This window comes from Sorex fumeus, unplaced genomic scaffold (genome assembly GCF_029834395.1).
Source record: "Sorex fumeus unplaced genomic scaffold, SorFum_2.1 ptg000098l, whole genome shotgun sequence".
NCBI classification, from domain to species: domain Eukaryota; kingdom Metazoa; phylum Chordata; class Mammalia; order Eulipotyphla; family Soricidae; genus Sorex; species Sorex fumeus.
In genome coordinates this window covers 19,079,311-19,107,112 of record NW_026606155.1, presented here as the reverse complement: position 1 = coordinate 19,107,112, position 27,802 = coordinate 19,079,311, and the positions used below count along the sequence as shown (strand labels likewise).

General features: G+C 44.8%; 1 protein-coding gene and 1 pseudogene across 1 annotated transcript in view; one reads left to right on the top strand and one right to left on the bottom strand.

Moving 5' to 3' along the window:
* Positions 1-27,577, bottom strand: part of TMED8 (transmembrane p24 trafficking protein family member 8) — a 33,500-nt gene extending 5,923 nt beyond the window's left edge. Inside the window, exons 1-2 of the mRNA XM_056133357.1 lie at positions 27,404-27,577; positions 5,461-5,542 (exon numbers count right to left, since the gene is read on the bottom strand). Of these exons, the coding sequence (XP_055989332.1) occupies positions 5,461-5,542; positions 27,404-27,470 (149 nt within the window). The 5' untranslated portion in view covers positions 27,471-27,577. The remainder of the gene's footprint in view (positions 1-5,460; positions 5,543-27,403) is intronic.
* LOC130041295 (60S ribosomal protein L17-like) lies at positions 25,536-26,092 on the top strand (annotated as a pseudogene).
* Positions 27,578-27,802: the final 225 nt, after the last annotated feature.

The following is a 27,802-nucleotide window of genomic DNA, read 5'->3' as shown; positions in this document are numbered from 1 at the left end:
TACGTCCCTTTCAGGGGATTCTGCTACGTCTAACTTTCTTTAGCAACACATCCTCATAATAATTCTAAATTATCATTGGCTTTCTCCATTTTTCCTTCCTTCTTCTCTTGGAAAAATAGCAAAAAAAAAAAAATCACCCCTCATTGATAATTACTTTTTTTTTCTTTTTGGGTCACAACTGGCGATGCACAGGGGTTACTCCTGGCTCTGCACTCAGGACTTACTTCTGGCAGTGCTCGGGGGACCATATATGATGCTGGGAATTGAACTCGGGTCAGCTGCATGAAAGGCAAATGCCCAACCCGCTGTGCTATTGCTCGAGCTCCTATAATTACCTCTTTCTCAGCTGAAGCCATCTTTTGAAGTAGAACAGCCAAGTCACTCCAAACTACTTCAGTATTATGAGATAGTTACTACTTGGGGCCAGAGTGATAGCAGGTAGGGCATTTGCCTTATATGTGGCTGACACAGGTTCAATCCCTGGCACCCCATATTGTCCCCCGAGCCTGCCAGTAGTGATCCATGAGCACAGAGGTAAGAGTAAGCCCTGAGCACAGTTAGGTGTGGCCCCCCAAACAAACAAGCAAACAAATAGAAAAAGAGTTACTATAAAAAAAAATCAGATCTGGGGCTGGAACGATAGTACAGTGGATAAGGTGCTTGCCTTGTAAGTGGCTGACCTAGGTTCCATTGTAGCACCCCATGGTCCCCTGGCCTGCCAGGAGTGATCCCTGAGCACAGAGCCGGAGTAAACCCTGAGCATCACTGGATGTGGCATGAAAGAAAAATATAAATAATCTTTTTAAAAGTCAGATACTGATAAGTTAGGGAAGGGAATACTAGATACTAGGACAATTACAGAGTGGAAATGTGTTTTCCAGGCAGACTGGGAGCAGGAGGGAAATGGGGATTGGTGGAGGATAGAGAGTAGCAGACACCATTGAAGATACTAATGTTTGAACAATGTAGGCCTGAAATTTAGTCACAAATATCTTTGTAACTTTGTAATTTATGGTGAGTCACTGCAACACTGTCCTCCTATTGTTCATCAATTTGCTCAAGTGGGCACCGGTAATGTCCCCATTGTGAGACTTGTTGTTACTGTTTTTGGCATATGGAATAGCCAAGGGAAGCTTGCCAGGCTTTGCTGTGTGGGCGGGATACTCTCGATAGCTTGCCAGGCTTTCTGAGAGGGACGGTGGAATCAAACTCGGGTTGGCTGCGTGCAAGGCAAACATCCTGCCCGCTGTGGTATCGCTCCAGTCCATGGTGATCAATAAAAAATAAATTAAAAAAAAAGAAAAAAGTTAGATCTGTGAGTAAATTTATTTTTCTGTAATCCTGTGTATTACACAGGATTCCTCCTCCTCTTATTTTGGAAGGGGGGGGTGTGCAGACACCCAGGGCTTATTCCTGCTCAGGGATCATTCCTGCAGGGGAACCGGAATTTGGGGATCCAGGAATTGAACCTGTGTTGACCATCTATCCACTGTATACTATCACTCCAGCCCCAGGATTCCTCTTCTCCTTTTTAATTTTTGGGCACATCCAGCAGCGCTCAGGGGCTACATAAGTCTCCCAGCACTATTTAAGGAACTATGGGGTGTTGGGGGTTGGACTGGGGCCTCCTGCAGACAAAGCTTGTGCTCCAGCCCATTAAACTACCTCCCGGTCCCAGTACACTATCGTTTTCTACCTGGTAACTATGTCCACTTTTACAGTCCTGACATGGTATCTTTCTCTTTGTGGCCTCCTAACAGAGGGTGGGTGGGCGGCAAAGTATGGTCTTCCTCCTACACAGCATCCAGAGTGGACCTCTCACCCTGAACCCTAATTTCTTTCACACTCTGACCTCAACTCACGTCCCCCAGCTTACTCCCTCCAAATCTACTAGATGTGCCCCCCCCCACTGTTGCCCGAGGGGAAAACTAAGAAACTGAAGAATCATTAGGGACTTTCTTTTAGCTCTCGCTGGCAGACAATTGGGACCCCAAGTGAGAAACTAAGATTCATGGCTATTTCTCTCCGCCTCTTACACATACCCAAGGTCCTTACACAGACCCAAGGCTGAGGCATTCAAGTTCCCTTTTCTGTGTAAAGGAGTATTTTCCTTGTTAACCTCGTCACTGAAGGTACAGGGAGGTATACGGTTAAGTTATCCTGGACATTTCTGCTTTCTTGGTACTTAGGTAAGATGACAATCTGTCCTACACATGATGGCACTCAAAGTCCATGCCAAGGTCACAAAGTATCATGCCGGTGGTCACTTGTTTCCCACTGTATGATGCTACCCCTAACCCCTATTAGACCATAAGGCAAAGGAGACCAGGGCTTGGATTCTTTGTGGTAGCTTCACTGCCTAGAAATGAGTTCTAAGCTAATACTTTCTGAATGGATACCTAATAAATACACGATGAGCAAATAGATGACAAACTGGCAGGCTACCGAATGTAGCCTGCCCACACGGCAGAGTCTGGCAAACTCCCCGTGGCGTACCAAATATGCCAAATACCAGTAACAATGATGGGTCTCATTCTCCTAAAGAGCCTTGAATATAATCTCAGGGCTAGGACGAAGGAGACGTTACTGGGGCCTGCTCGAGGCAATCGACGAATAACAGGATGATCTGTGATCTGTGAGCAAATAAATGAATAAGGTTTGTTTTAGAACAAAAGGGAGATTTGGGATCTGACTACCACTCACAAAATATGGAATGTGAGAATTTTACAGTTAGCCCTGTCTACTGGGTGGCAACAATGTAGCCCCTGCTTTGCAGTGGACATGCTACTCTGCACAGATATGGTCTTGCTTATGAACCTAGTTTTTTTAAAACAGGATACACAACAGACACATAAATGTAATATTCTCATTAGCATTTTATGCTCTGAAGAATTAGGGCAGGGTATTTTGGGAAGGATCAACTTCAAATCATTTGATGCTAAAGATAAGCCACGGAAAGGAAAAATCCCACTACGAGCGTTCTGGTGCTTGCTAACACTGGAGGCAAGGTGGGGGAGGGTGCCCGGAGGGAGGTACACAAGGCCAGGGAGAGGGAAGGCTGGCTGGCCAGCCCAGGGGACCAGAGCTGTGCCGTTCCATCTCCATATCCAGTACGCAAAACACAACAGCAATATTCTGCCCGCCACCATCGCTGTGTTTCTTTCCTGTGCATGCTAGATTCTAGAAACGAAACTTTAAAATAAACCCCTTTTCGATTCAAAAATGCTCTACGTTCCTCGCGTAAAAAATGTCTTTACTCAGGAAAACAGAAAGTGGTTCTGTGCCAAATTCATCCCCCAAGAGTCTTCAGATCAACAAGCACAGAAAAACAGTTGTGGTAGGAAGATGGAGATGTGTTCTCAGGAGACAGACCATCTCAGGGGATGAGAACTTGCATTGGGATTTTAATCATCGTAATTCAGGAAGGGGAGTGTTTTCTTCAATACCCAAGAGTAAAAAGAGGAAACTTATACTCAAAGAGCAATACCTTTAAACTTTTTTTTTTTTTTTTTGGTTTAACTTCTTGCTTAGTTGTTGATCTGGAGTCGCACCCAGCAGTGCTAAAGGCTCCCCCCAGACTGCACTTGACAGTCACTCCAGCACTGCTTAGAGACCATGTGGTGCCAGGACACCGTATGCAAAGCATGTCTCAGTCTGCTGCACAATGCCTCTGGTCCCTAGATATTTTTTACATCTTGACATTTCTTCCCAGACACAGCTATTAACTTTGTGAGGGACATAAACTCCAGTTCTGGACAATACTGCACTGTGTGCTAATCAGCTGGACTATTTTTTTTTTAAATTTTCATTAGTGAAACACCGTGAGGTACAGCTGTTGTAGACTTACAAGTTTTGGTGCTTGGGTTTCAATTATACCATGATCGAGTACCCATCCCTCCACCAGTGCCCATTTTCCACCACCATTGATCTCAGTATCCCTTCCACCCCCCATCCCCCCTGCCTCTGTGGTAGGGCATTCCCCTTTGTTCTCTCTCTCCTTTTGGGTGCTGGGGTTTACATTGAGTGGCAATCACGTTTGGGCTATAGTCTACTTTCAGCATGCATCTCCCATTCTGGGAGGATCCTCCCAACACCTTTATTTGGTGCTCCCTTCTCTATCTGAGCTGCATTTTCCACTAGCATGTGCAGCTGGCCTCCAAGCCATAGAGTGAACCTGCTGGTACTTATCTCGGCTATTCCTGGGTGTTAGTCTCCTATTTTGTTACTTTATGTTCCCCAGATGAATGCAATCTTTCTATGTCTGTCTCTCTCTTTCTGACTCATTTCCCTTGGCATGATACTTTCCATGTAGTACCACTTGTATGTAAATTTCATGACTTCATCTTTTCTAACAGCTGCATAGTACTCCACTGTGTAGATGTACCAAAGTTTCTTTAAACAGTCATCTGTTCTTGGGCACTCAGGTTTTTTCCAGATTCTGGATACTGTAAACAGTGCTGCAATGAACAAACAAGTGCAGATGTCACTACGGCTATACTTTTTTGCCTCTCTGGGATATATTCCCAGAAGTGGTATGCTGAGTCAAATGGGAGCTCAATTTCTAATTTTTTGAGAATCGACCATACTGTTTTCCAATAGGGCTGAGCCTGTCGGCATTCCCACCAGCAGTGAAGGAGGGTCCCTTTCTCGCCACACCCGCGCCAACATCAGTTGCTTTTGTTCTTTTGGATGTGGGCCAGTCTCTGTGGTGTGAGATTATATCTCATTGATGTTTTGATCTGCATCTCCCTGATGATTTATGATGTAGAACATTTTCTCATGTGCCTTTTTGTCAGCTGGACTCTTAATATCCACAAGCTCGGGGCTCTCCAGGACGTAATTTTTTAAATTAGTTCTACCATTAATATTTCATGGTTTCCACTGATTATTCCCTTTCTGCTATACACTTTGGTATCAAATTAAGAAAGATAACCTGAGGGGGGGAGGGTTTCATCACAATAGTCTAATCTGAAAATCATATAATTAAAAAAAAAATCTGATAGAGCTTTTGTGTACCTATGTACCATCATGTGTGCACATGTTGTATGGGCAAAAACACAAACATACATCCTCTTGTTGACCTGGGATTCACTTCAAATGTCTTAACAGTTGAGCCTGGTCTTTAGAAGATAAATGAAGATACTACATGCTTTGTTATAGTTTTGTGTCCTAAGAATGAAAGAAAAGCATTTTTGCAGTGCTAGGGATTGAATATAGGGCCTCATACTGCAAAGCGAGTGCTCTATTGCTGAGCTATACCCCCAACCCATAAGAGAAAATGTACAGATCTGACACTGGGCCCTAAATACACGGAATGGCTGATAAATCCCTGAATAAAACTATCCACAAGCTTCACATCAATTTCTGCCTTAATGCCTCCCAGTGCTACTTCTTTCCCCAGCTCCCATCAGGAGACAGACCCTTTACAAGCATTTCATCCAAAGCAGTCACTGTCCCTACCTGTAGGGTGATGAACCAGGCTCAGAATCAGAGGCTGAAGCTCCCGAAGAGGCCAGCTTGGAGTTCTCTAGATCTCCATTCTCTAGAAAGTCATGGAAAGAAAGAAAAAAAATCAGTAACTGAAAGGAAAACCAATCAATCATAATGCATCTCTTGAAAAATCTGGCAGTTGTAACAAACTTTCTCTTTCCAAAAATATTCTGGGCATAAACTTTATACTCAGAGCGGTCCAGTCATAAATTATTTTAGCCTTCACATCCAAGACTTCTCAGAGTCAAAACTCATTCGTTAAAAATCAGCCTGTTCCCAAAATAAGCCTCCATAGAATTCATCCCAATTCAAGAATCATATTTTTCAAAAAAGCAAATGGCGTCAGAAGAGAGAGGGGAGACTGGGATCGGGGGTAAAATAAATGGGCCTCCAGTGCCCCAACTCTACATCCAACACACTCACATCACTATATCTGGGGTCAGGGACATGGTTTTTGGTTTCTTTCTTTTGGGGGCAGAGGATGCCTCCCAAGCAGTGTTCAGGGGGCCTGGGGCCACTCCCAAGGAAATACGGCCCACTGGGCTGGTGGCTCAATGTGATGGCCTGAGGATGTGGTGCTGCTCTGGCCCACTAGGGCCACTCTGGTGGTGTTCGGGGAACCACATCAGGCAGAGCCTGATGGCTCCAAGGGCTACATCTGGCGATGCTCAGGGACCAAGCGGTGCCAGAGACAAAACCAAGGTCAGCAGAGCCCCTGTACTGTCTCCTTGCCCAAGAATTTCCCTTCATTTCATTTATTTGCTCCTTCATTCATTCCCAGTGATTTACTGAGTAAATGGTAGGTGCCCTCACAGCAGAAAGAGTGTGACAGGCAGAGCGAAGCAAAGTCATAGGTAGCGTGAGACTGCCATTTGGTAAGGAAGAAAACCAAGGCACAGGACAGTGCTCACCAGCACCCAGCACGTTGGATAAAGCCTATTCAGGGGGCTCAAGTGACAGCATAGTGGGTAGGGCGCTTGCCTTGCATGCATCCCCACTGGGTTCAATCCCTGCCACCACATATGGTCTCCTGAACCCTGCCAGGAGTGGTCCCTGAGTGCAGAGGCAGCAGTAAGCCCTGAACACTGCTGGGTATGGCACCCAAACAAAAAAACACTAACAACAATAAAGCCAACAAAGGTGGCCCTACCCTTAATCACAGGTGTAATGAAGTTTGGTGGTCCACCTGTTTACTTTTCTTCTTTGCAGTCAGGGATGGAACTCAGGGCCTCACACGTGCAGGGCAAGTGCTCTACTGCTGAGCCATATCCCTGGTCCTCTTTCAGCCTTTTCTCGAGCTCTCAGGAAAGCACATGGTTTGGAGTACCTAGTCTGACCTCTTCTGGTTAAGACAGCAAGAAACTGAAAAACATAGCCCACATCTCAATACCAAATGAGGCCATAAGTTTCTAACATGAAAGCAGTTCAGCAGCAATTTAAGTGTAAAGATGGCAGGTAAATATTTGCAATCTAGAATTAATTCAGTCTCATTTGATTGGTATGTGAATAGAATCTATTTTTTTTTTTTATCATTTCACACTCTCAGAGGCAGGCAGAAAGAGCTTAGAGCTTAAGCCACCAAACTTTCTTTTTTTTACAAGTTTTTGAGCCACACCCAACAGTGCTCAGAGCGTACTCCTGGCTCTTTGCTCAGGGATCATTCCTGGTGGTGCTAGACAGACTGTATGGGGTGCTGGGGATCCAACCCGAGTCAGCCACATGCAAGGCAAGAGCCTACCCACTGAAAAAGAGCCCCAACTCCCCTTCCTCCCTCCCTCCCTTCTCAATATTGGGAATTAAACCCAATGCCTCATACACATCGAGCAAGTACTTTCTGCTGAGCGAATTTTCCTCATATGCTATATAGATAGGATAAGTAGAATCCAGATATGTTATATCTGGGCCAGGGAGATGGCTCAAAGAACAGTAGTGCCTGCAATGCTAGTGGGAGTCCAAGTTCAAACCTGCATGGTCTCCCAGCATCTCTGGGAGGAAACCCCAATCACTGCACTGGGGTATCCCCTGAGCACTGCTGAGTGGGGGCCCCAGATAGTAAGAGTTATAGCTACAGAGACACGCATAAGTTGGTCTCTGTGCCTAGTTCCTGGATCAGACTCCCAAGTCCCTTGTCTGCTCCTAAGTGCCAAAAGCATTTGCGAGGCTTGAAATAGAGTAAATGGCGTATCAGGCTGGATAAAGTGTTAGAACCTGAGCTTCACCGAAGTAAAGTTTGATCCATGCAGCCCAAATGGGTGAGAGAATGAATGAATGAGAGCCGCAGGAGATCTGCTCTGTTATCTAGTTGTTTTTTTTTAAATACACATTTATTTATTTATTTACTTATTTTGCTTTTTGGGTCACAGCTGACGATGCTCAGGGGTTCCTCCTGGATCTGCACTCAGGAATCACTCCTGGCGGTACTCGGGGGACCATATGGGATGTCGGGGATAGAACCCGGGTAGGCCACATGCAAGGCAAACGCCCTACCCGCTGTGCTATCACTCTGGCTCCCTGTTATCTAGTTTTTGACCTGCTAGACAGATCAGCTAGTTTTGCTATCTAGTTCCCACCACGGAAGTCCTAAACTGGATAACAACAGTGTCCCTTGTTCTGATTTGATGAATCAGTGAGCTCCTGGACCCCTCTCATCTTTAGAAAGACCAAGCCATGACAAGACACGGAAATTCTCAGCCCTACCTCCCACTCTCCAGAGAGGGGAGAGAAGTGAGGGCTGGAAATGAAGTGATTAATCCATGAGGTTGGACAAAATCTCTACAAAATCTCTGAAGTACGGAACTGAGAAAACTTGTAGGTTGGTGAACATATCTAGATCCCAGGAGTCGATACACTCCAACTCCCTGGGGACAAAAGCCCCTATATCTCTGGTCCCTCCTGGACCTTACCCTGGGACCCAACTGCCTGTTCTCCCCTTTACTTTAATCTGAGATAAGTTACTAAGTGCAAGCAGCTGTTTCCCCATGTTCTGTGAGTTGTTTTAGCAAATAACTGGAACCAGGAGGCAGAGGTCCTGGGAACGTGCCGTCTGCAGCCCCGGGGACAGCAGTGAGCGCAGCCTGAGGCCTACCATTGGCAATGGGCAGCTCCAGCATGGGGAGGGTTTGGTGGGAATAAGCCTCCACCTATTGGGTTAGGTGCTATCGTCAGCCAGCCACGACCCACCCGCTGGAGCTGCAGCTGCAGTGGCGGGGAAACCACAAAAGGGGTGTGAGAACAAAGGTGGAGCGCAAGGGCCTGGGCCTGGGGCTCTGGGAGGGTGCCTGCCTGGCACCGCCCCACAGGCAAAGAGATCCTGGAGGTGCTGCTGTTTGGAGCCCCAGCACCAGTTAAAGTGTGTGACCTCTCACATACCACAACAAGGGCGTGACAGCCCCCCCGTGGCCGTGCTCCCCTCCCCCCCTCGCCCTCTGCAAGCCTTGCAACCCAAGCCACTCAAGGACACAACCAAGGAGACCTCTGGGAGCAATACCAACAAGCGTGTGAGCACAATTAAAGTGTGTGGCGACCCTGTGAACAGCGCAGCGCAGGAGAGGGACAAGGAAACGGGTAGGTATGTAAGGGGAAACAATGGAAGGACAGACAGAGCAGGAGAAAGACAAGTAGAAACACAGAAGGACGACTGAGGTTTGCTTCACACCTCTCAACCAAATCTTTTCCGGTTTGTTTTGGGGGCCACATCCAGCAGGCGCTCAGGCCTTACTCCTCGCGCTATGCTCAGGGCTCAATCCTGGCAGGGTCTGGGGGACAACATGGGGTGCTAGGGGTCAAATCTGGGTCGACGGAGTGCAAAACAAGCTCCCAACCCACTGGGCCATTTCTACACCTCTCAACCAAGTTTAAGAGCATCATCAGATGTGCGCCTGGCACACAGAAGTTTCTTGCACGGAAGGATGAAGAACAGGGAAAGATGGTTCTTAGGCCTTAGGCAGAACTAAGCAAACCTGTTCCTCGTCAGTTCTACTATGGATCTCTGCTCCAGCATTTTTTTTCCCTTCCCCTTTTGGGTCACACCCGGCGATTTTCATTTTTTCATTTCATCATCCTGTTATTCGTCGATTGCCTCGAGCAGGCCCCAGTAACGTCTCTTTCATCCTAGCCCTGAGATTATATTCAAGGCTATTTAGGAGAAAGAGACCCTTCATTGTTACTGGTATCTGGCATATTTGGTACGCCACGGGGAGTTTGCCAGACTCTGCCCTGTGGGCAGGCTACATTCGATAGCCTGCAAGTTTTTCCAAAGTAGTAATGAGACAATAAGATTTCATAAAAAAAAGCACACCCGGCGATGCTCAGGGGTTACTCCTGGCTTTGGACTCAGGAATTACTCCTGGCGGTGCTCAGGGGACCATATGGGATGCTGGGAATCAAACCCAGGTCGGCTGCGTGCAAGGCAAATGCCCTACCCGCTGTGCTATTGCTCCAGTGCTGCTCCAGCATTCTTTCCAACAGTTACAGCCTGTCATCACCGTTGCTGCCAGCCTCTTCCCATCAGACCAGCTCCTGCTCTGCTCTCCTCAAGCCTTGGCTCACCCTGCTGGCCTCGTTTCGTTGTTCCACTCAGTTCCATTTAAAGTCAGGCGCTTAAACGGACCGCTTTTGCAGATGTGCTCTAATCCATGTAGAACACAGCGAGACAATAATCTCTTAACAAGGACACAATATCTTTTGGCATAAATAATACCCTAACCAGGCACGAGATGAATTAAACTGCAAATTTACCCGGTTGGCCTAAATAAGTCAATCAAGATTTCCCAGAGCTTATAAAAATAAACTTATTCTAAGCTCAGGCTCTCCTATGCTCTATTTTTAAAACACACTTCTGGAAAATAATTGACTCTTATAAAACTCAACTATAGGACTTTACATCTCCATGGTAGTTATCTTAATCTTTTGAAATTATACTAATACATGCTTCACTCATTGTTAAACAATTTAAATAAGAATAAAGAGAACATTCTGCATTTACACTTCCAGACATTAGTATACAAACACCCAATTATCGGACTGGAGAGATAGTACAGGGGTTAAGGTGCTTGTCTTGCAGGTGGCTGCTCCCTATTCAATCCCTGAGCACTGCCAGGAGTGACCTCTGAGCACCGAACCAGGAATAAGCCCTGAGCACAGCCATATGTGACCCCAAAACACAAAACCAAAACTGAAAAAACCCAATCCACAGATAACCCACTATTCAGTATAGAATCATCAGGAAATACTGAAAAGCAAAATAAGCAATAGAACCTAGGGGAGCAGTACTGTGGCAGAGAGTGCCAGCCTTGCAAGCGTGTCGTCATGAGTTGAATCCTTGATGTCCCACTTTGCAGCTTGGCCCTTTTAGCCTGGCAACTCTTTGGCCTATGACTCTAAGTGCTGCAAGCAATTTCAGGCCACACTAGCAGTCAACCATGTTTTCAGCATCACAAAAGGGGTGTGACCCCTGGCCCCAGGGCAAGCCCCATTACTTGTAAGATGGGCCAGGAAGCTCAAGCCCTGGTGAGTGCATGCGTAAATGGTGTGTCCCCAACGCGTGCAAGCCCTGGCAACTGTGCAAGCACCATACTGAAGGAGCACAGACCCTGCTAGGCACCTCTGCCAAGTACACAGGCACTGAGGCCTGGCAAGTACCACAGCTAAAAAAAATGCTCGTAGACCACAGCCAGGCATGCGGGCCACCCCCAGGCACCACCTCCGCATCCACAACAATAATTAAGGGGAGAGGGTCAAAGTGGAGGGAATTGAAAAAAAGAATTATTATATTAGTTGAAGACATTTAATTTTTGTGCATATCTTTAATATATATACATATATATATTTCCCTCTCGGAGAGCCCGGCAAGCTACCGAGAGTATTCGATATGCCAAACACTGTAACAACAAAGTCTCCAATGGAGACGTTACTGGGTCCGCTCGAGCAAATCGACGATCAACGGGAGGGCCTTTACCTTTTATATATATATTTGCATGAGTGTGTATTGATGTACTTCACCCTATTTCAGCCACAAATTTTGTGTGGGGTATGCAGGACAGACTTTGCAGGAGAGTACTGCAGTATGAAATGATCATATGGGCTATAATGCCCATTAAGACTCAGGGTTCTCCAAAATACAACTTTCATTACTATTCCATTAATGTTTCATTATCTTCAGCCACTTCAGAGCTAGATATATGGTATGTTTCTGAAAGGAGATACTGAACATTACTTTTGAACATTTCTCAGAATTCATTAAAGTCGAGCCAAGTCAGAATATTAAATGAATGAATCTCAGAGGCTATCTAGCATAATTTCTTTAGCAATCCCCAAAACTAGGAAGCTAAAAGCTGACTTAAGAGATTGACCTAAAGCTGAGCTAAGGTCAGCTTCAAGTCTTCTATCTGTACTGACAATGGTGTAGTAACTAGCGGAAGTTACAGAACTTGCTTCAGAGCTGTTCTAGTGAGAACCTCGAAAAGGCTAGGCACTGTGAGCAATGGGTGTAGCTCACTGGCTTTATTCAGGTCAACACCTGGTGTACACACACACACACACACACACACACACACACACACACGTTGAAATAAAACCTCATGTCTCGGAAATGGAAAGATATCCCCTGCTCATGGGTCGGGAGACTTAACATTGTCAAAATGGCAATACTACCGAAAGCATTGTATAAATTCAATGCAATCCCTATAAGGATACCCATGACATTCTTCAAAGAAATGGAGCAAACACTCTTGAAATTTATATGGAACAATAAGCCCCCACGAATAGCTAAAGCAATTCTTGGGAAAAAGAAAATGGGAGGAATCAACCTCCCGAACTTCAAACTGTACTACAAAGCAGTAATAATTAAAACAGCATGGTACTGGAACAAAGGCAGAACTGCAGACCAATGGAACAGGGTTGAATACACTGACATCTCTCCTCAATCATATGCTCATCTAATCTTTGATAAAGGTGCAAGTAATGTGAAGTGGAGTAAGGAAAGCCTCTTTAATAAATTGTGTTGGCATCACTGGACGGCTACATGCAAAAAAATAGGCTCAGAACTCTGCCTAACACCATGTACAAAAGTAAGATCAAAATGGATTAAAGACCTCAACATCAGACCAGAAACCATAAGGTACATTGACGATAAAGTTGGCAAAACCCTCCATGACATTGAAGCTAATGGTATCTTCAAAGATGCCACGCCACTGGCCAAGCAAGTGAAAACAGAGATAGACAAATGGGACTATCTTAAACTAAGAAGCTTCTGCACCTCCAAAGAAACAGTGACCAAAATACAAAGACAGTCTACAGAATGGGAAAGGATATTCACCGAATACACATCTGACAAGGGGTTGATATCCAGGATATACAAAATACTGGTTAAACTCCACAAGAAGAAAACATCCAACCCCATCCAAAAATGGGGCAATGAAATGAACAGAAACTTTCTCAAAGAAGAAATCCGAATGGCAAAAAAGCACATGAGAAAATGCTCTACATCATTAATCATCAGGGAGATGCAGATCAAAACCACAATGAGATACCATCTCACACCTCAGAGACTGGCCCACATTCAAAAGAACAAAAGCAACCGATGCTGGCGTGGTTGTGGCGAGAAAGGGACACTCCTTCACTGTTGGTGGGAATGTCGACTGGTTCAGCCCTTCTGGAAAACAGTATGGACGATTCTCAAAAAATTAGAAATTGAGCTCCCATTTGACCCAGCAATACCACTCCTGGGAATATATCCCAGAGAGGCAAAAATGTATAGTCGAAGTGACATCTGCACTTGTTTGTTCATTGCAGCCCTCTTTACAATAGCCAGAAACTGGAAGAAACCTGAATGCCCAAGAACAGATGACTGGTTAAAGAAACTTTGGTTCATCTACACAATGGAGTACTATGTAGCTCTTAGAAAAGATGAAGTCATGAAATTTACATACAAGTGGTACAATATGGAAAGTATCATGCTAAGCGAAATGAGTCAGAAAGAGAGGGATAGACATAGAAAGATTGCATTCATCTGGGGGATATAAAGTAACAAAATATGAGAGTAATACCCAAGAATAGCTGAGATCAGCACCAGGAGGATTACTCCATAACTTAGAGGCCAGCCGGGTATCCTAGAGGAAAGGGCTATTCAGATAGAGAAGGGAGCACCAAATAAAGGATGTTTGGAGGATCCTCCCAGGAGGGGAGATGCATGTCGAAAGTAGACTATGGACTGAACATGTTTGCCACTCAATGCCTCTTTTGCAGACCACAACACCCAAAAGGAGAGAGAGAACACAGGGGATTGCCCTACCACAGAGACGGGGGGATGGGGGGATGGGGGTGGGAGGGATATTATCCATGGTGGTGGAAAATGGGCACTGGTGGAGGGATGGGTATCTGATCATTGTATAATTGAAACCAAAGCACAAAAAATTGTAAATCTACAACTTTAAAAAAAATAAAATAAAATAAAGGGAAAAAAAAAAAATAAAACCTCATGTCTCCTACTGATTTCCCACATTCTGAATCAGGTTGATAACATTTTTAATGGTGTCACCTGAACATTTTTCTCTCTCCTCCTCTAGAAACTGTCCTATAAATTGTTTACAGATGCAGAGCTGTGCTGTCTACTGTAGCAATTACTAACACATGTGAGTAAATGAAATAATATTAAAAACTCATTTCTTCAGGGGCTGGGGAGATAGTACAGGGGTTAAGTGCTTGCCTTGAATGCAGATGACCTCAGTTCAAATCATATCACCATATGTTCCCCAAGCATAGAGCTATAAGTAATTCACCAAGCATCTTTGGATATAGCCCAAGAAAATCAGATCAGTCCTCCAGGCACGAAGCCACATTTCAAGTACTAAACACACACACACACACACACACACACACACACACACAGCAAAGGCTTTCTTCGGCAAAGACAATTTTGCTGGACTGTGCTGGCCTAGAGGCTTTTCAAAATTTAGGTTCAGTTTTGTTATTTTAAAAAGACTCCAGTCACAGTGCCTCATAAGCAAACAATCACATTGATCACCACCTTACCGACCTAAAACTGGTCAGCAGGCACTCTTTAAAGTTGATTCTACCTCTGTGGTAGGGCATTCCCTTTTGTTCTCTCTCTCCTTTTGGTACTGTGGTTTGCAAAAGAGGCATTGAGTGGCAATCATGTTCGGTCTATAGACTACTTTCAGCATGCTCCTCCCATCCTGAGAGGATCCTCCCAACACCCTTTATTTGGTGCTCCCTTCTCTATCTGAGCTGCCTTTTCTACCAGCGTGTGTGGCTGGCCTCCAAGCCATGGAGTAAACCTCCTGGTACTAATCTCGGCCACTCTTGGGTGTTTGTCTCCTATTTTGTTACTTTATGTTCCCCAGATGAATGCAATCTTTCTATGTCTGTCCCTCTCTTTCTGACTCACTTCGCTTAGCATGATACTTTCCACGTAGTACCACTTGTATGTAAATTTCATGACTTCATCTTTTCTAACAGCTACATAGTACTCCACTGTGTAGATGTACCAAGTTTCTTTAACCAGTCATCTGTTCCCTGGCACTCGGGTTTCTTCCAGTTTCTGGCTATTGTAAAGAGTGCTGCAATGAACAAACAAGTGCAGATGTCACTTTGACTATACTTTTCTGCCTCTCTGGGATATATTCCCAGGAGTGGTATTGCTGGGTCAAATGGGAGCTCAATTTCTAATTTTGGATGGGGGGGTATAGGGGGCGGGAGGGATACTGGGATCAGTGGTGGTGGTGAATAGGCTCTGGTGGAGAGATGGGTACTTGATCACTGTATAACTGAAACCCAAGCACAACAATTTGTAAGTCTACAACTGTACCTCATGGTGTTTCACTAATAAATTTTTTTTTAAAAAAGTTGATTCTAGGGCCTCTATGTGTACAGAGGTGGGGGTAATGATCTAATCTAGGCCTCATCCCGGGGGAGCAAGTTTTCTGTCACTGAGCCAAATCTCTACACCCCGAGCCCTCTCATGTGTGTCCTTTTAAAATATCCCAGCAATCCTGTGTACAACACAGTTTTGAGTTCCTACTATAAAGACCCTGTGCCAATCCTTAAATCATCCATTTTTCAGAGGTATTCTAGTTCTCTCTCATGAGAAATGGTATTTGGAGATCACTGTCCAGGAAAGCATTACACAAAATTCTTATACAAACACATGTCATGAAGTCACTTGCAGTCGCAATTCTGTGAGTAGTCTGGCCAATAACTTCTGATTATGCTAAAAGCTTGTTTGTCTTCTGTTTTACTCTTTAGAGATTCCTTTATTTTTCTCTAAAAATTTTAATGCAAACAACATGATTTATACGATTTTAGATCGGCATCATGGTATTTTAACATCTATATATAGCACTTTATATACACCATTGTAAATCCAATCCCATCCTTCACCCTACAAATTACCCCTTTAAACTGAATTATCCATCCATTCTAAAATATAAAGTACTAAAGAGATATCCAGGGAAGACTAACAACTTCCCTTCTTTTACATATGACTATTTTCTTTTCTTTTCTTTACTTAAGTACTATGGTTTCTAATACTATCAATGATAGTTTTGCATATAATCTGTTCCAACATCACACGCACCATCAGAGTGCCTACATCTTCCAACCATCCCAAAGCTCCCACCCTCCCTGGTAAACTCAGTTCTGTGCACCCACTTTCCAGTTCTGCTGTCTTTTGTTGTTCCCTTACTGTTTATCTTTGTATCTCAACACGTGAGAGACATCATTCTGTACCCACCTTTTTCCTTCTGAATGATTTCGCCCAGAATAAAATCCTACAGTCACACCCCTGGAATGGCATACTGCATGATTTCATCCTTGAAACTGCATAGTATTTCATTGTGTTTATATATCACAAATTCTCATTTATTTTCAGTTGGACATTTGGGTTGTTTTCATATCGTGACTAGTGTACTATATTCTGCAATGAACATAGGTATGTCTATATTCTTACAAATTAATGTTTCTGTGGTTTTGGGGAGGGGGGTAAATGCCAAGAAATGGAACTGCTGTGTCATATGGAAATTCTATCCTTACTTTTTTGAAGAAATATCCATATTGCTTTCCATACAGGCTGAACCAGATGGCATTCCTACTAACAATGAATGAGGGTTCCTTCTCACCACATCCCTGCCAAAGATGGTTATTTCCAGACTTTTTGATTTGTGCTATTCTCATGATGTGAGTTCTCATTGTTGTCTTGATCTGCAGTTCCCTAATAACAAGTGAAAATGAGTGCTTTTTCATCTGCTACTAAACATCCATATGTCTTAGGGTGGGAGGAAGTATTTGTTTATCACTACCCTTTTTTTTTTTTTGAAGTTTATGAGTGCACCATAAAAATCTTGGATATCAGCTCTTTATCTGATATATTGTGTGCGAATATTTTTCTCCCATTCAGTAGGGTATCTTTTTATGACCACTTTTGAACATATAAATTTCATATTTCATGTCTTTTTAAGAAGTAAAAGAAAATAATATGCACATATTCTTTCAATTTCACCCTTTTAAGGTGAAAAATATAAATAAATAAATAAATAACAAATACAAGGGCCAGAGATACAGTTTAGAGATCAAAGTAACATGCTTTGCCATGTAGCAAACTCTGCTTCAATCTCCAGCACCATGTTTTCCTTGGGCTCGTGCCTTGAACTGCTGACCTGGTTGGCAGAGAATCACCAGAAGACTTCAAGGTCTCCGGAGCACCATTTGAAAAGCCCTCCCCACCAAAAAGAAACAAAAAACAAATCAGAAAAAAAATTAAACACATAAATACATTTGTTCTTGGAGAAAATACACATTCTTCTGCACCTTTATGTCACCCACGGAAAAGGACAGCTTAAAGAGCGGCCCATGCCAACAACTAGATCCCTCTCTTTCCCTTTAAAGGTGGCATAACCATGTGGAAGTTGGTGACACAGATGTCCTGCTGACAGACATTTGGATCGTCTCGAGTCTGTTCTAAACTGTGCTACAATGCTTTGAGAATTTCACATGACGCCAGAATATCTCTGGGTAAGTTTGTGGTGGTGGAGTTTTCTAGGCTCAGTTCCTCTCAGCAATGTGAATGCCTTGTTTACCCAGAGCTTCAACAAAAGTATTGTCAAGCTTGTAGAATTTCGATTGTGAAGGAGGCTAACTCAATTTTAATTTGCACATCTAAAAATTTTTCTTAAAAAAATTTCTATTAGAAAAAAAAACTTCTATTAGAAAACTTTTTTCACAAAACAACTTCTTAATTTTTTCCCCTTAGGATACATTCTCAAGATTGAAATGCCTCAATTCTATTTTCTTAGGCCATACCAGCTGTGGTTAGAGGGTCACCAAAACCACAACTGGTCCAGCTAGCAGACAGAGGCACACAATGCCAGGAATCAAACCAGGGGTCTGGAACACACCAGACATACTCTATCACTTAGGCCATATATGCACGCCCCTCCTTATGCATTTAAAGACTTTTATTTTTTAATTTTTTGGTTTGGGGGCCACACCTGGTGGTGCTTCGGACTTACTCCTGGCTCTGCACTCAAGGATCACTCCTGGCAGACTCAGGGAACCATATGAGGTTCCAGGAATGGAACCCAGGTTGTACTATCACTCCAGTCCCAACACTTATATATTCAATTCCCTGTTTCCTTCCAATGTCACTTATCCTAACAGTATTGAGTGTGAGTCATTCCCCACCTTCTCACCAACACTATGTTTATCATCTTTACTCACCTGACAGATAAAATACGATAAAAGCAGTTAATTTCATTTTGTAATCTTTGATAATGAAATTCCTTGCTTTTTCTTGGAAGAGGAAACGATAGCTCTTAACCATGTAAAGCGTTTAATCTACCTTTTATATGCCATAATATTCGTTCGCTGAAAGCAGACTATGGAATGAGCATTCAGATATCACTTTAGCAAACAATTTACCAAAATCAAAATATACTGTTACACCACAACTGCATCAAAAGGAAATGCAAGTAAACAGTTTTGCTAATTCACTCAAAGGCCCTTCCTGGGCAATTGCTGTGTGCTAAATATGATATTCTGTACTAAGGACAGAATTACATTACACATGATTTGTGCCCTCAAAGAATTCAGTCTACTGAGGAAAAGAAACTCAGAATTAGAACCAACATACATGTAGTGCTATTCAAAATGCAGTTCTGTCCTACATATCACAAGGGTACTTTACTAATTTGGCCAAGAAAAATGTCAAAGGAGTTTAGTGAAAGAGATGACAATTAAGCTGCCTTAATAAGTAGGCCTTGCCAAGTCACGTGGATAAGGACATTAGATGCTGAGTAGCTGAGAGCAAGAAGAGGGAACCCGGGGATGATGGCTCAGTGGCTAAAAGTGCCTGTCTGGATAGCATAAGGCCTTGAGTTCAATCCCTGGTGCCACCCACTTACACCAAGCTCTGCTGTCTGGGACCCCCAGCACCACAACAGAGGCTGTCATCTGTGGGGCACCGTTAGGTGTGTGAACATTGCATCCAGGAGTGCAGTTCCTGGAAGGCAGGTCTGTGAGTACCACAATAACTCCTAATGAGAACGTACAAGGACACCACAGCTAGATGAGTGTGCAATCAGGCAAACACAGGTGCAAGCACCACAGCTGAAGTGTGCAACCCCCATAGCACACCACAGCCGACTGGGCAGCGCCATAGCCCAGGAGGCTCCACTAATAAGCCTGTGGAACTCCTGGCTAAGATAAATAACAACAAGGAGAACGCTGAGAGGAAAAGAAGGGAAAAAAGTGCTAAAAAAACCCCAAACCAAAACAGCCCATGGTGCCAACTACAGAACACTGATGAAAGAAATTAATAAGTGGGCAAATGAAGGGCAATACGTCCCACATTCATAGGCTAGAACTTAGTACTGTTGACATCCACACCATCCATCTCAGGACTTGATCCCTGTATGGTCTTCTGAGTTAGCCAGTAGTGATCCCTGAGTGCAGAGCCACGAGCAAGCCCTGAGTACTGCCGGGCGTGGCGTTCAAACAAAATATACTAATTCTAATAATTTACCTGTAGATCCTTCTGGAATTTATGCAGTCATCATTTACAAACACATACATGCACACATTTTAGGTATTTCTTTCCGTGTATGTGTGTGCGTGCGCGTGGTATCAAGATTGAACCCAGGGTCACATACATACGATACATAAATACTCTTAAGCACTGAAATATATCCCAGCTCACAGGGATTCCTTCCTGAGGGACAGAGACAATGATGGGATGATACTTGTACTCTGTGGTCCGTGTGGTGTAGTGATATTGTACACTAGTGGTAAAGCATTAATATTATGACTATTATAAACCATAATGCCTAAATTATTTTAAAAATAATTTCCTTCTAAATCTCCTTTTATTTTTCTTGCCTGATTGTACAAGCTAAATGAATAAAAGTGGCTACACTGGGCACTTTTCCCTTATTCCCAATATCAAACACTCTACCCAGAGGAAGCTTGTCACATTTCAACATTTTAAGAAAATGTGTAGCCAGGGCAATGATACAGCAGGTAGGGCACTTGTCTTACGTGATCCTGACCCAAGTATGATCTCTGCTTCCCCCCCCCACCCCAAAATGGTCCCCACCAAGTCTTGCCTGGGGTGATTCCTGAGCACCACCAGGTAAGGTCTAAAAAACAAAACAAAACAAAACAAAACAAAAAAATGTGGGCTGGGAAGTAGAGTAGTTCAGGGGTAGATCACATGCCCCATCAGTGTGAGGCCCTGGATTTGATCCCTACCACTGAATAAAAGCAGGGCTGTATGCATGTGCACGCACAACTTCCTCATTCATCCAACAGTTGGTTAATATTTCATTAGATGGATACCCCATAGTTTCATCAACTCCCTACTGATAGACATATGTGTTCTTTCTAATCTCTTACCATTACAATGTTAGAATAACCTTGGGTCTAAGTCATTAAATAGGTCGGTGGTAAAATCCTGGAAGGTATAGTTCCATTGATCCCTCACTCGGGCCTGTACTCTAATTTGTACAGATATTGACAAACTGTCCTCCATGGATAATTCTACAGTCTCTACTTGCATCAACAATACATGAAAATGATGGTTCCTGTAACCCCTCACCCACACAGGAAGATAAGGTCCTAACTGCATGGTCTTCTGAGCACTACTGGGTCTAACACTCCCCTCCCTTAAAAACCTAATCCAGTGTAGTTGGGGTGCACTTTCCATAGCATCTTACAAGTTTAATATATACAAAAGGGAAAAAAATTGCTTTCGATTTTTAATGTCAATGGTATATGATCAATTATGTAAGATCTAGTCAAAGAACTATTTTCCATGAGGAAGAAATAGTCCTGTTTTAAATAGTGAAAACAGTTACAAACAATGCTTTTCAGGTTTCCTAAATTTATTTAGTGAAATATGAACTGGTACAAAAAAATAGAAAAAACTCATCTACAGCATACCATTTACTATGGCAACTATCGATTAATTTTGCAACTATTCCTAGAAGAGACGAGAGAGTAAGTTTTAAAATGATTTGTAGGGATATGTATTTTAAATTGTAATGCATAATGTATTTGAATATTCATAAGGAAAAGTAGTAAGTCAAAGTGTAGCACAACTGGTATTATTTAGGACAAAACAAAGTCTAGAATGTCAATAAAATGGGTCTGGAGACATAGTACAACAGGTAGGGAACTTGCATTGCTCATGGCTGACCCGGGTTTGATTGCCAATATCCCACATGGTCCCAAGCACTGCCTAGAGTAATTTCTGAGTGTAGAGCCAGGCGTTAACCCCTGACATCGGCTGTGGCCCCAAGACCGAACAAACAAAATGTGAATAAATAACTGAGTAATGTTGGAATATAATCTATAATGTAAAAATCATTACTATGGGGCTGGAGCGATAATACCGCTAGTAAGCCTCTTGCCCTGCATGCAGTGACTGGGGATCAATCCCAGATATCACATATGGTTCTCTAAACCCTGCCAGAAATAATCCCTGAGCACAGAACAAGGAGTAAGCCATGAGCACTGATAGGTGTGGCCCAAATCCCTAAATATATTTCAAAAAGAAAGAGGGGGGGAGAGAGAGAGCAAGAAAGAGAGAGAGAGGAAGGAAGGAAGGAAGGAAGGAAGGAAGGAAGGAAGGAGGCAAGGGGAAAAGGACAAAGGAATGAAGAAGAAAAAATGGGAGCTCAAGAATCATTCAACTTGGGCCTGGCTTGGGGAGATAGCTCAAAGGGCTGGATAGCTGCTTTCACTAATAAGCCTGAGCTTGATTTCTGCAACTATATGGTCCCCTGAGCACTCTTGGTTGCGTCACCCCAACCCCCAGCCAACACCCAGTCCAGAGCAGCTCCCAGCATTGCTGGGTGTGGCCCAAAAATGAGAAAAAAAGAAACTGAAATAATTTCTTTTATTCTTTCGTGTTTGACTTTTTTTGTGTGTGAGAGAGATGAGGCAACACTTTTATGCTGGGGTGCCCGGGGCTGAATGCATGCTCTCCTCACATGTGAGGTCTATGCTATTTGACAACATTAAAGAATTTTCTACATTACTGGAATTTGATATTTCAGACATTCTGACTATGCTAGAGATTTTCATTTATTATGTTCTTCGTACTTCCTTTGTAAAGAGAATCAAAAAGTAGGTTTTTCCAAAAGCATTTGTATATCAAGCCAGAGTTCTTTCAAACAGGCCTCAGAGGACTTCCCCTTCTCTATACGGGCAGCAAAGAAATAATTAGCCTGGCCTTTTAGACACAAGGGCAGAGGAGCCAAAAGCAGATTGTGTGGTTATGGTCTCAAGAGGCTGAAACTAAAAGAAACTGGCTGAGTTTATGAGCCAACCAAATCCAGCGCCCACGTGATCTGCTTCTGCTCAGTCTTCCCTGTGGCCAAGTTCCTAAGTGATTGTTCAGATTACAACCCCAAGGCCGCATAGTTAAGGGCTGAATTATGATAGGACTAATCCTATCTTTTATCACCATAAAAACATTATTGTATTACGAAAAAAATAACCATAAAGACTAATGTAAAACACTGTCATAAAACCACAATGGTAAACTAAACAACATGAAGATTCTTTGGTATAGAGTCCATTCCACTCCTTCACTCCATTCACTATGCCAGCCACTGATGATTAAATTTTCATCAAAATGGAAAAAGTCAAAGAGCTGTAGCATTTCCATCACTGCAGGAAGACTTTCTCCACAGCTCTAAATCCTATCTTAGAATCATAAACAAGGGCGGATATAGCTTAGTGGTAGAAAACTCGCTTGACAAAGGTGAGGCCCTGGGTTCAGTTCTGGTAGCACCAATAAAAGTAAAAGAATAATGAACAAACTCACCAGCTTTGCTTCTAGTTCTTACCACTAGAATGCATAGTTACATACACTACTGAAATATATAATCAAACTAAGTTCCACTATTGACTTCAAGTTCAGGACAAACTTGGCTTTTTTTTTTTTTTTTTACAAACCCAAAGATGGGGCTTTGATAGTAGAGTAGTACAGGGGATAGACAGATAGTTCAGGGGATTGGGCATTTGCCTTACAAACCCAAAGCTCCTACAATTAAATGAACAAACCTCAGCTTTTAATGCTGTAACGCATACTCCTCAGAGAGTTTAACTATTAAAAGCAAAATGCAATAGCGCCTTCCCTGGGGAGCAAAGAACCCAGGTGCCTCAAATGAGGACTATTAAAAACAATTACAGTTCATAAAACAATCAGAAGACTATGAGCCCTGGGGAGTTTAGTTTAGAAACACATTAATACTTTTCTTGTTTTTTTTACCAAAAAATTCAAACATGAAGACCCTTATAAGGTATTCTGGGCTGGAGCCACAGCACAGCAGGTAGGGAATTTGCCTTGCACGAGGCCAACCCGGGTTCAATTTCCAGCATCCCATATGGTCCCCCGAGCACCGCCAGGAGTGATTCTTGAGTTCAGAGCGAGGAGGAACCCCTGAGAATCACTGGGTGTGACCCCCAAAAAAAAAAAGGTATTCTCTGCAGAACACACTTTCAAAAGACATATGGCTATTCTAGATAATTACAAAGTCCTGCTTTGAAGGAATAAGTGATAAGAAAACTCAAATTAACACACAACACAAATTATATGGAATTTGCAACCTCCTCTCTAACTGAGATCAACCCTCTTAAAAAAGGCGTACAAGGGGGCAGGAGAGTTGGCATAGCACACAGGGTGGGATACTTGCCTTGCACATGACTGACTCGGGTTTGATTCCCAGAACCACGTATGGTCAGTAAGTGTACTGCCGGTGTGGCCCAAAACAATTATAACAAAAGAAATTTTTCTATTTCAGTCTTTCTATGGTTTGCTTTCCTTTGGGGGGAGGGGCAATGGAGGATTAGAGTGCAACATCTGGCAGTGCTCCGGGGACAATGCCATATTGGGGACTGAATCTGGAGTTCTTGCATACAAGACTTGTGTTCTAGTGCACTGGGCCATCTCCCTTACCCCAGGCCTATATTTCTGATTCACTGGCTCATTTTCCAGTGAATTTTCCAGAGGAAGGTGGCAGAAGGTGCCAACCAACTGAACTCTTAATTTGAAGCAGTTTTTCAGGTTGACTCCCAAACCTATATACAAGGGAGCCAAGTGACATGCATGAGCCCCACAACTGTTCTGGAAACCCATTTAACTGGAAATCAAGGTTACTCAACTGCAGCACCACTGAAACTGGGCCAAATTTCAACCCCCCCCCCCACAGTCCCCCTCAGAAGTTTGTTCTATGCTGGCAGGAAGTTCTGCTGCAACCCTGCCCTCTACCCACCATAGGGCAATATGGTCCCCTTCTTCCTCAGCCAACACAGCCCAAGCAAAATCATCCTTGTTTGAGAACCCTAGCCCTGACTCAAAAAAATTCTTTTCCAGCCCAGATTCCTCCTATTCATTTAATGCTCACCCCCCCCCCCCCCAAGACTTTCTCTCACAATCTGACAAATGTTTACAGAACCTCTAAGACACAACCTTGAGGCTCTGGGAGACAGATTCTGTCCCTACACTCTGGCTGGTTTCCTGGAGGAGTAATGAAAAAAGGTTATAAAGAACAAAAATCAGAAGACTCTCAATTAAATGTTGTTTTAATTTTTTTTCTTTTTGGTTCTCTTGCACTCTCATTCTACAAAATATAGCTTATAGCAGAAAGACCATAACCTTTCTTGGAGAACCAATGCTTCATCGTTGATCAATAAAAATAATCTACTGAAAACTTCAGAACAAGATAACAATTTCAAATAGATGGTAAACAAGGCTTACTTAGTTAACTTAAATAAGCAAATTAAACTCTGTTACAATTTTTTTCCCTCCAGGGAAATGGAGTGAAAAATGATGGCTGACAGGATTAAGTTAGGTAATACAAGTAAATACTTTCCCCCACTTGGCACAGAATACACATTCAATTAATGTAAGCTATATTCCTATTATTTTACTAGCTATTTTAATTAGCCAAAAATTCCACATCAAGGGGAAGAGATTGCTCTGGGCTGCAAAAGAACACAAAGATAAATAAACTATCAGGCTGCTTTCAGAGTACCAGAAAAAGAAAGTAAGCATAAGAATTTCTATCAAAATCCTGGGAGGGGAAAAAAAAGAAGGCAGGAAACAAAAAGAAATGGGAGAAGAGGCATTACACTCTGACCGGGGCTATTCAAAAGATGTTTCTATGTAAACCATGCAGGTCTGCCATCAGCACACAAAGACCTAACGGTGCAGTGGAGTGAGGTAATTCCCAATTCACAGATCTATACACAGGGATTAATGCTTAGGAGATTTTATGTCATATCTTTGACAAAATGTGCTTAGAATTTCTATTGCTGTAATACTGAACACAAACCACCCATTCTGAATACAAATCATAAGAAGAAAAAGGCCAACCGTGGGTAGGGTGCTTACCCCAAGCTCTAACAGATGTGATCCCTGAGCACAGAGCCAGAAGTAAGCCCTGCGCACAGCTGGGTGTGGGCCCTCAAAAAAAAAAAAAGAAAAGAAAAGAGCTCCTCGGTGAGTGGCCATTAGAGGTCCCGAGATGGTGCATTACTTGCTGGACCCCGAGAACCCGACGAAATCATGCAAGTCCCAGGGCTCGAACCTTCGCGTGCACTTCAAGAACACTGGGGGAAATGGTTCAGGCCATCACGGGCATGCATATCAGAAAGGCCACTAAGTACTTGAAGGATGTCACTCTTCAGAAGCAGTGTATGTCCTTCCTGCATTACAACAGTGGCATTGGCAGGTGCGCCCAGGCCAAACAGTGGGGCTGGACACAGGGTCAATGGCCCAAAAAGAGTGCTCGATTTTTACTACATATGCTTAAAAATGCAGAAGGTAATGATGAACTCAAGGGTTTAGATGTAGATTCTCTGGTCTTTGAGCATATCCAGGTGAACAAAGCACCCAAGATGTGCCGCAGAACTTACAGGGCTCGTGGGCGAATCAACCCCTACATGATCTCTCCCTGCCCCATTGAGATGACTCTTACTGGAAAAAAACAGATTGTTCCTAAACCCGAAGAGGAAGCTGCACAGAAGAAAAAGATATCACAGAAGAAACTGAAGAAGCAAAAACTTATGGTCTGGGAATAAGCTCGGCATAAAATAAAAATCTAAACTGAAAAAAAAAAAGAAAGAAAAAGTGAGAAAGCTTGTGTATAAAGTAGCAGGAAAAGTGAATGATTCAGAAGCATGTGTGGACGTATGTGTGAAAATCGGATGATTCAAAGGTAGGTAGGTGTGTTGTGTGCATGCATGCATGCATGCATGCGTGCGTGTGTGAGTGTGTATGTGAAGCAACACTCAAAGTGAAAACATGCGAATAGAAGGCAAAGTTTGGGGATGATTTAAATGTAAGTGTGTGTGTATTTGTGCATGCGTGTGTGCGTGCGTGTGTACGAATGTGTGTGAAGCAACACTCAAAGTGGAGAAACGCGGATAGAAGGCCGACAGTCAGGGGTGCTGAGAAACACCCTGACGTCCAGGAAGATCTCCCCCCTTTCCCCCAACTGCACTCGGGGGTGGGGGGTGCAAAAGCAAGCCTCTCACACTAAGGCAAACCCCAGGGCGGTGTGGACCATGGGGCGGCCCAGCCCCGTGGCAGGGGCGCAAAGCCGCCAACACCAGCGAGAGAAGCGCCAACCGAGGAGCCAGCGGAGCCAGCGCAGCGCCGAGGGGGACGAACCCGACGTTCTGCAACTCCAAGATTCCCACCCGGGCTCTGCGTTTTGGTGGGTGGATGGGGGGCGGGGGGGGTCGTCTCTCTTCCTCCCAGTTCCGCAAAAGCCATGCGCGCGCGCTCGCTGCCCCCCCACCCCCAAGTGCAGCCGGGGCCAGGCCTGTGCCCCAGCGCTCGGGCACGTTCCGGGGTTGCGCATCCTCGGAGTTGGCGCGGGGCGACCCGAGAGGTCGAGAGATGCTGCGGCCGCGCCCCGCCGCGTGGGGAAGGAGCCCACCCGGGGGGCACTCGGGAAGGTGGGCGTCCGTCCGGCAGCCAGAGCCTACCTGGCCCCTACCCCGCGCCCCAAGCCAGTGCGTTTTCACGCCCTCCCCCCACACCCGCCTCCTCGGGGTCTGCGCGGGGCTGGTGCGGGGACGGGGCGCGGGCGGGAGGCGGGAGCCGCGTGGGGGCTCCGCACCGAGGATGACAAGGATGACAAGACTGCCTTCCCGGAGGGAGGGGAGGGCGGTAAGGGTCTCGGCTGGGGGCCGGAAGCACGGGCAGCGGGGGGAGGGGGCGCCGCGGCCGGGTTGGGGGGTCGGCAGCCGCGTCACTCCCATCCCCTCCGAGCCCATCTGCAGGAGGCAAGCGCGGCTGCGGGAAGCCCCGGGGGTCGGGCCGCCTGGGTCCGACCGCGCCGAATCCCCGCACCCCCAGCCGCCGGCGCCCCGTGCAATGCGTTACCTGCGGGGGCCGACTGGCTCCGCTCCACCGCCGGGCCGTCGCCGACGCCGCCCGGGCGCTCCGACATCTGCGGCCGCCACCCCGAGCGCTCCGCGCCGGCCGCCAGACGCTCCGGAAACGGCCGAGAGCCGAGCGAGCGCGGGAGCCGCGCGCCGGGAGGAGCCGAGCGCGGCCCGGGCCGGAAGGGGCCGCCCGCGTTCGGGGAGTCGCGGCGGCGGCGGCGGCGCCCGCCCGCTCGCTCGCTCGGGCCAGGCTCTCGGAGGGGAGCACGGCCGCGTGCCGGCGAGGGCGGCCTCTGTCACGGCGGCACCCGCACGGCCCCGAGCAAATCCCGAGGAAGATTCAGGAAGCGCCGGCCGGAAGCCGTGGTAGCCATAGAGACGCTATCGGAAGTGGGGG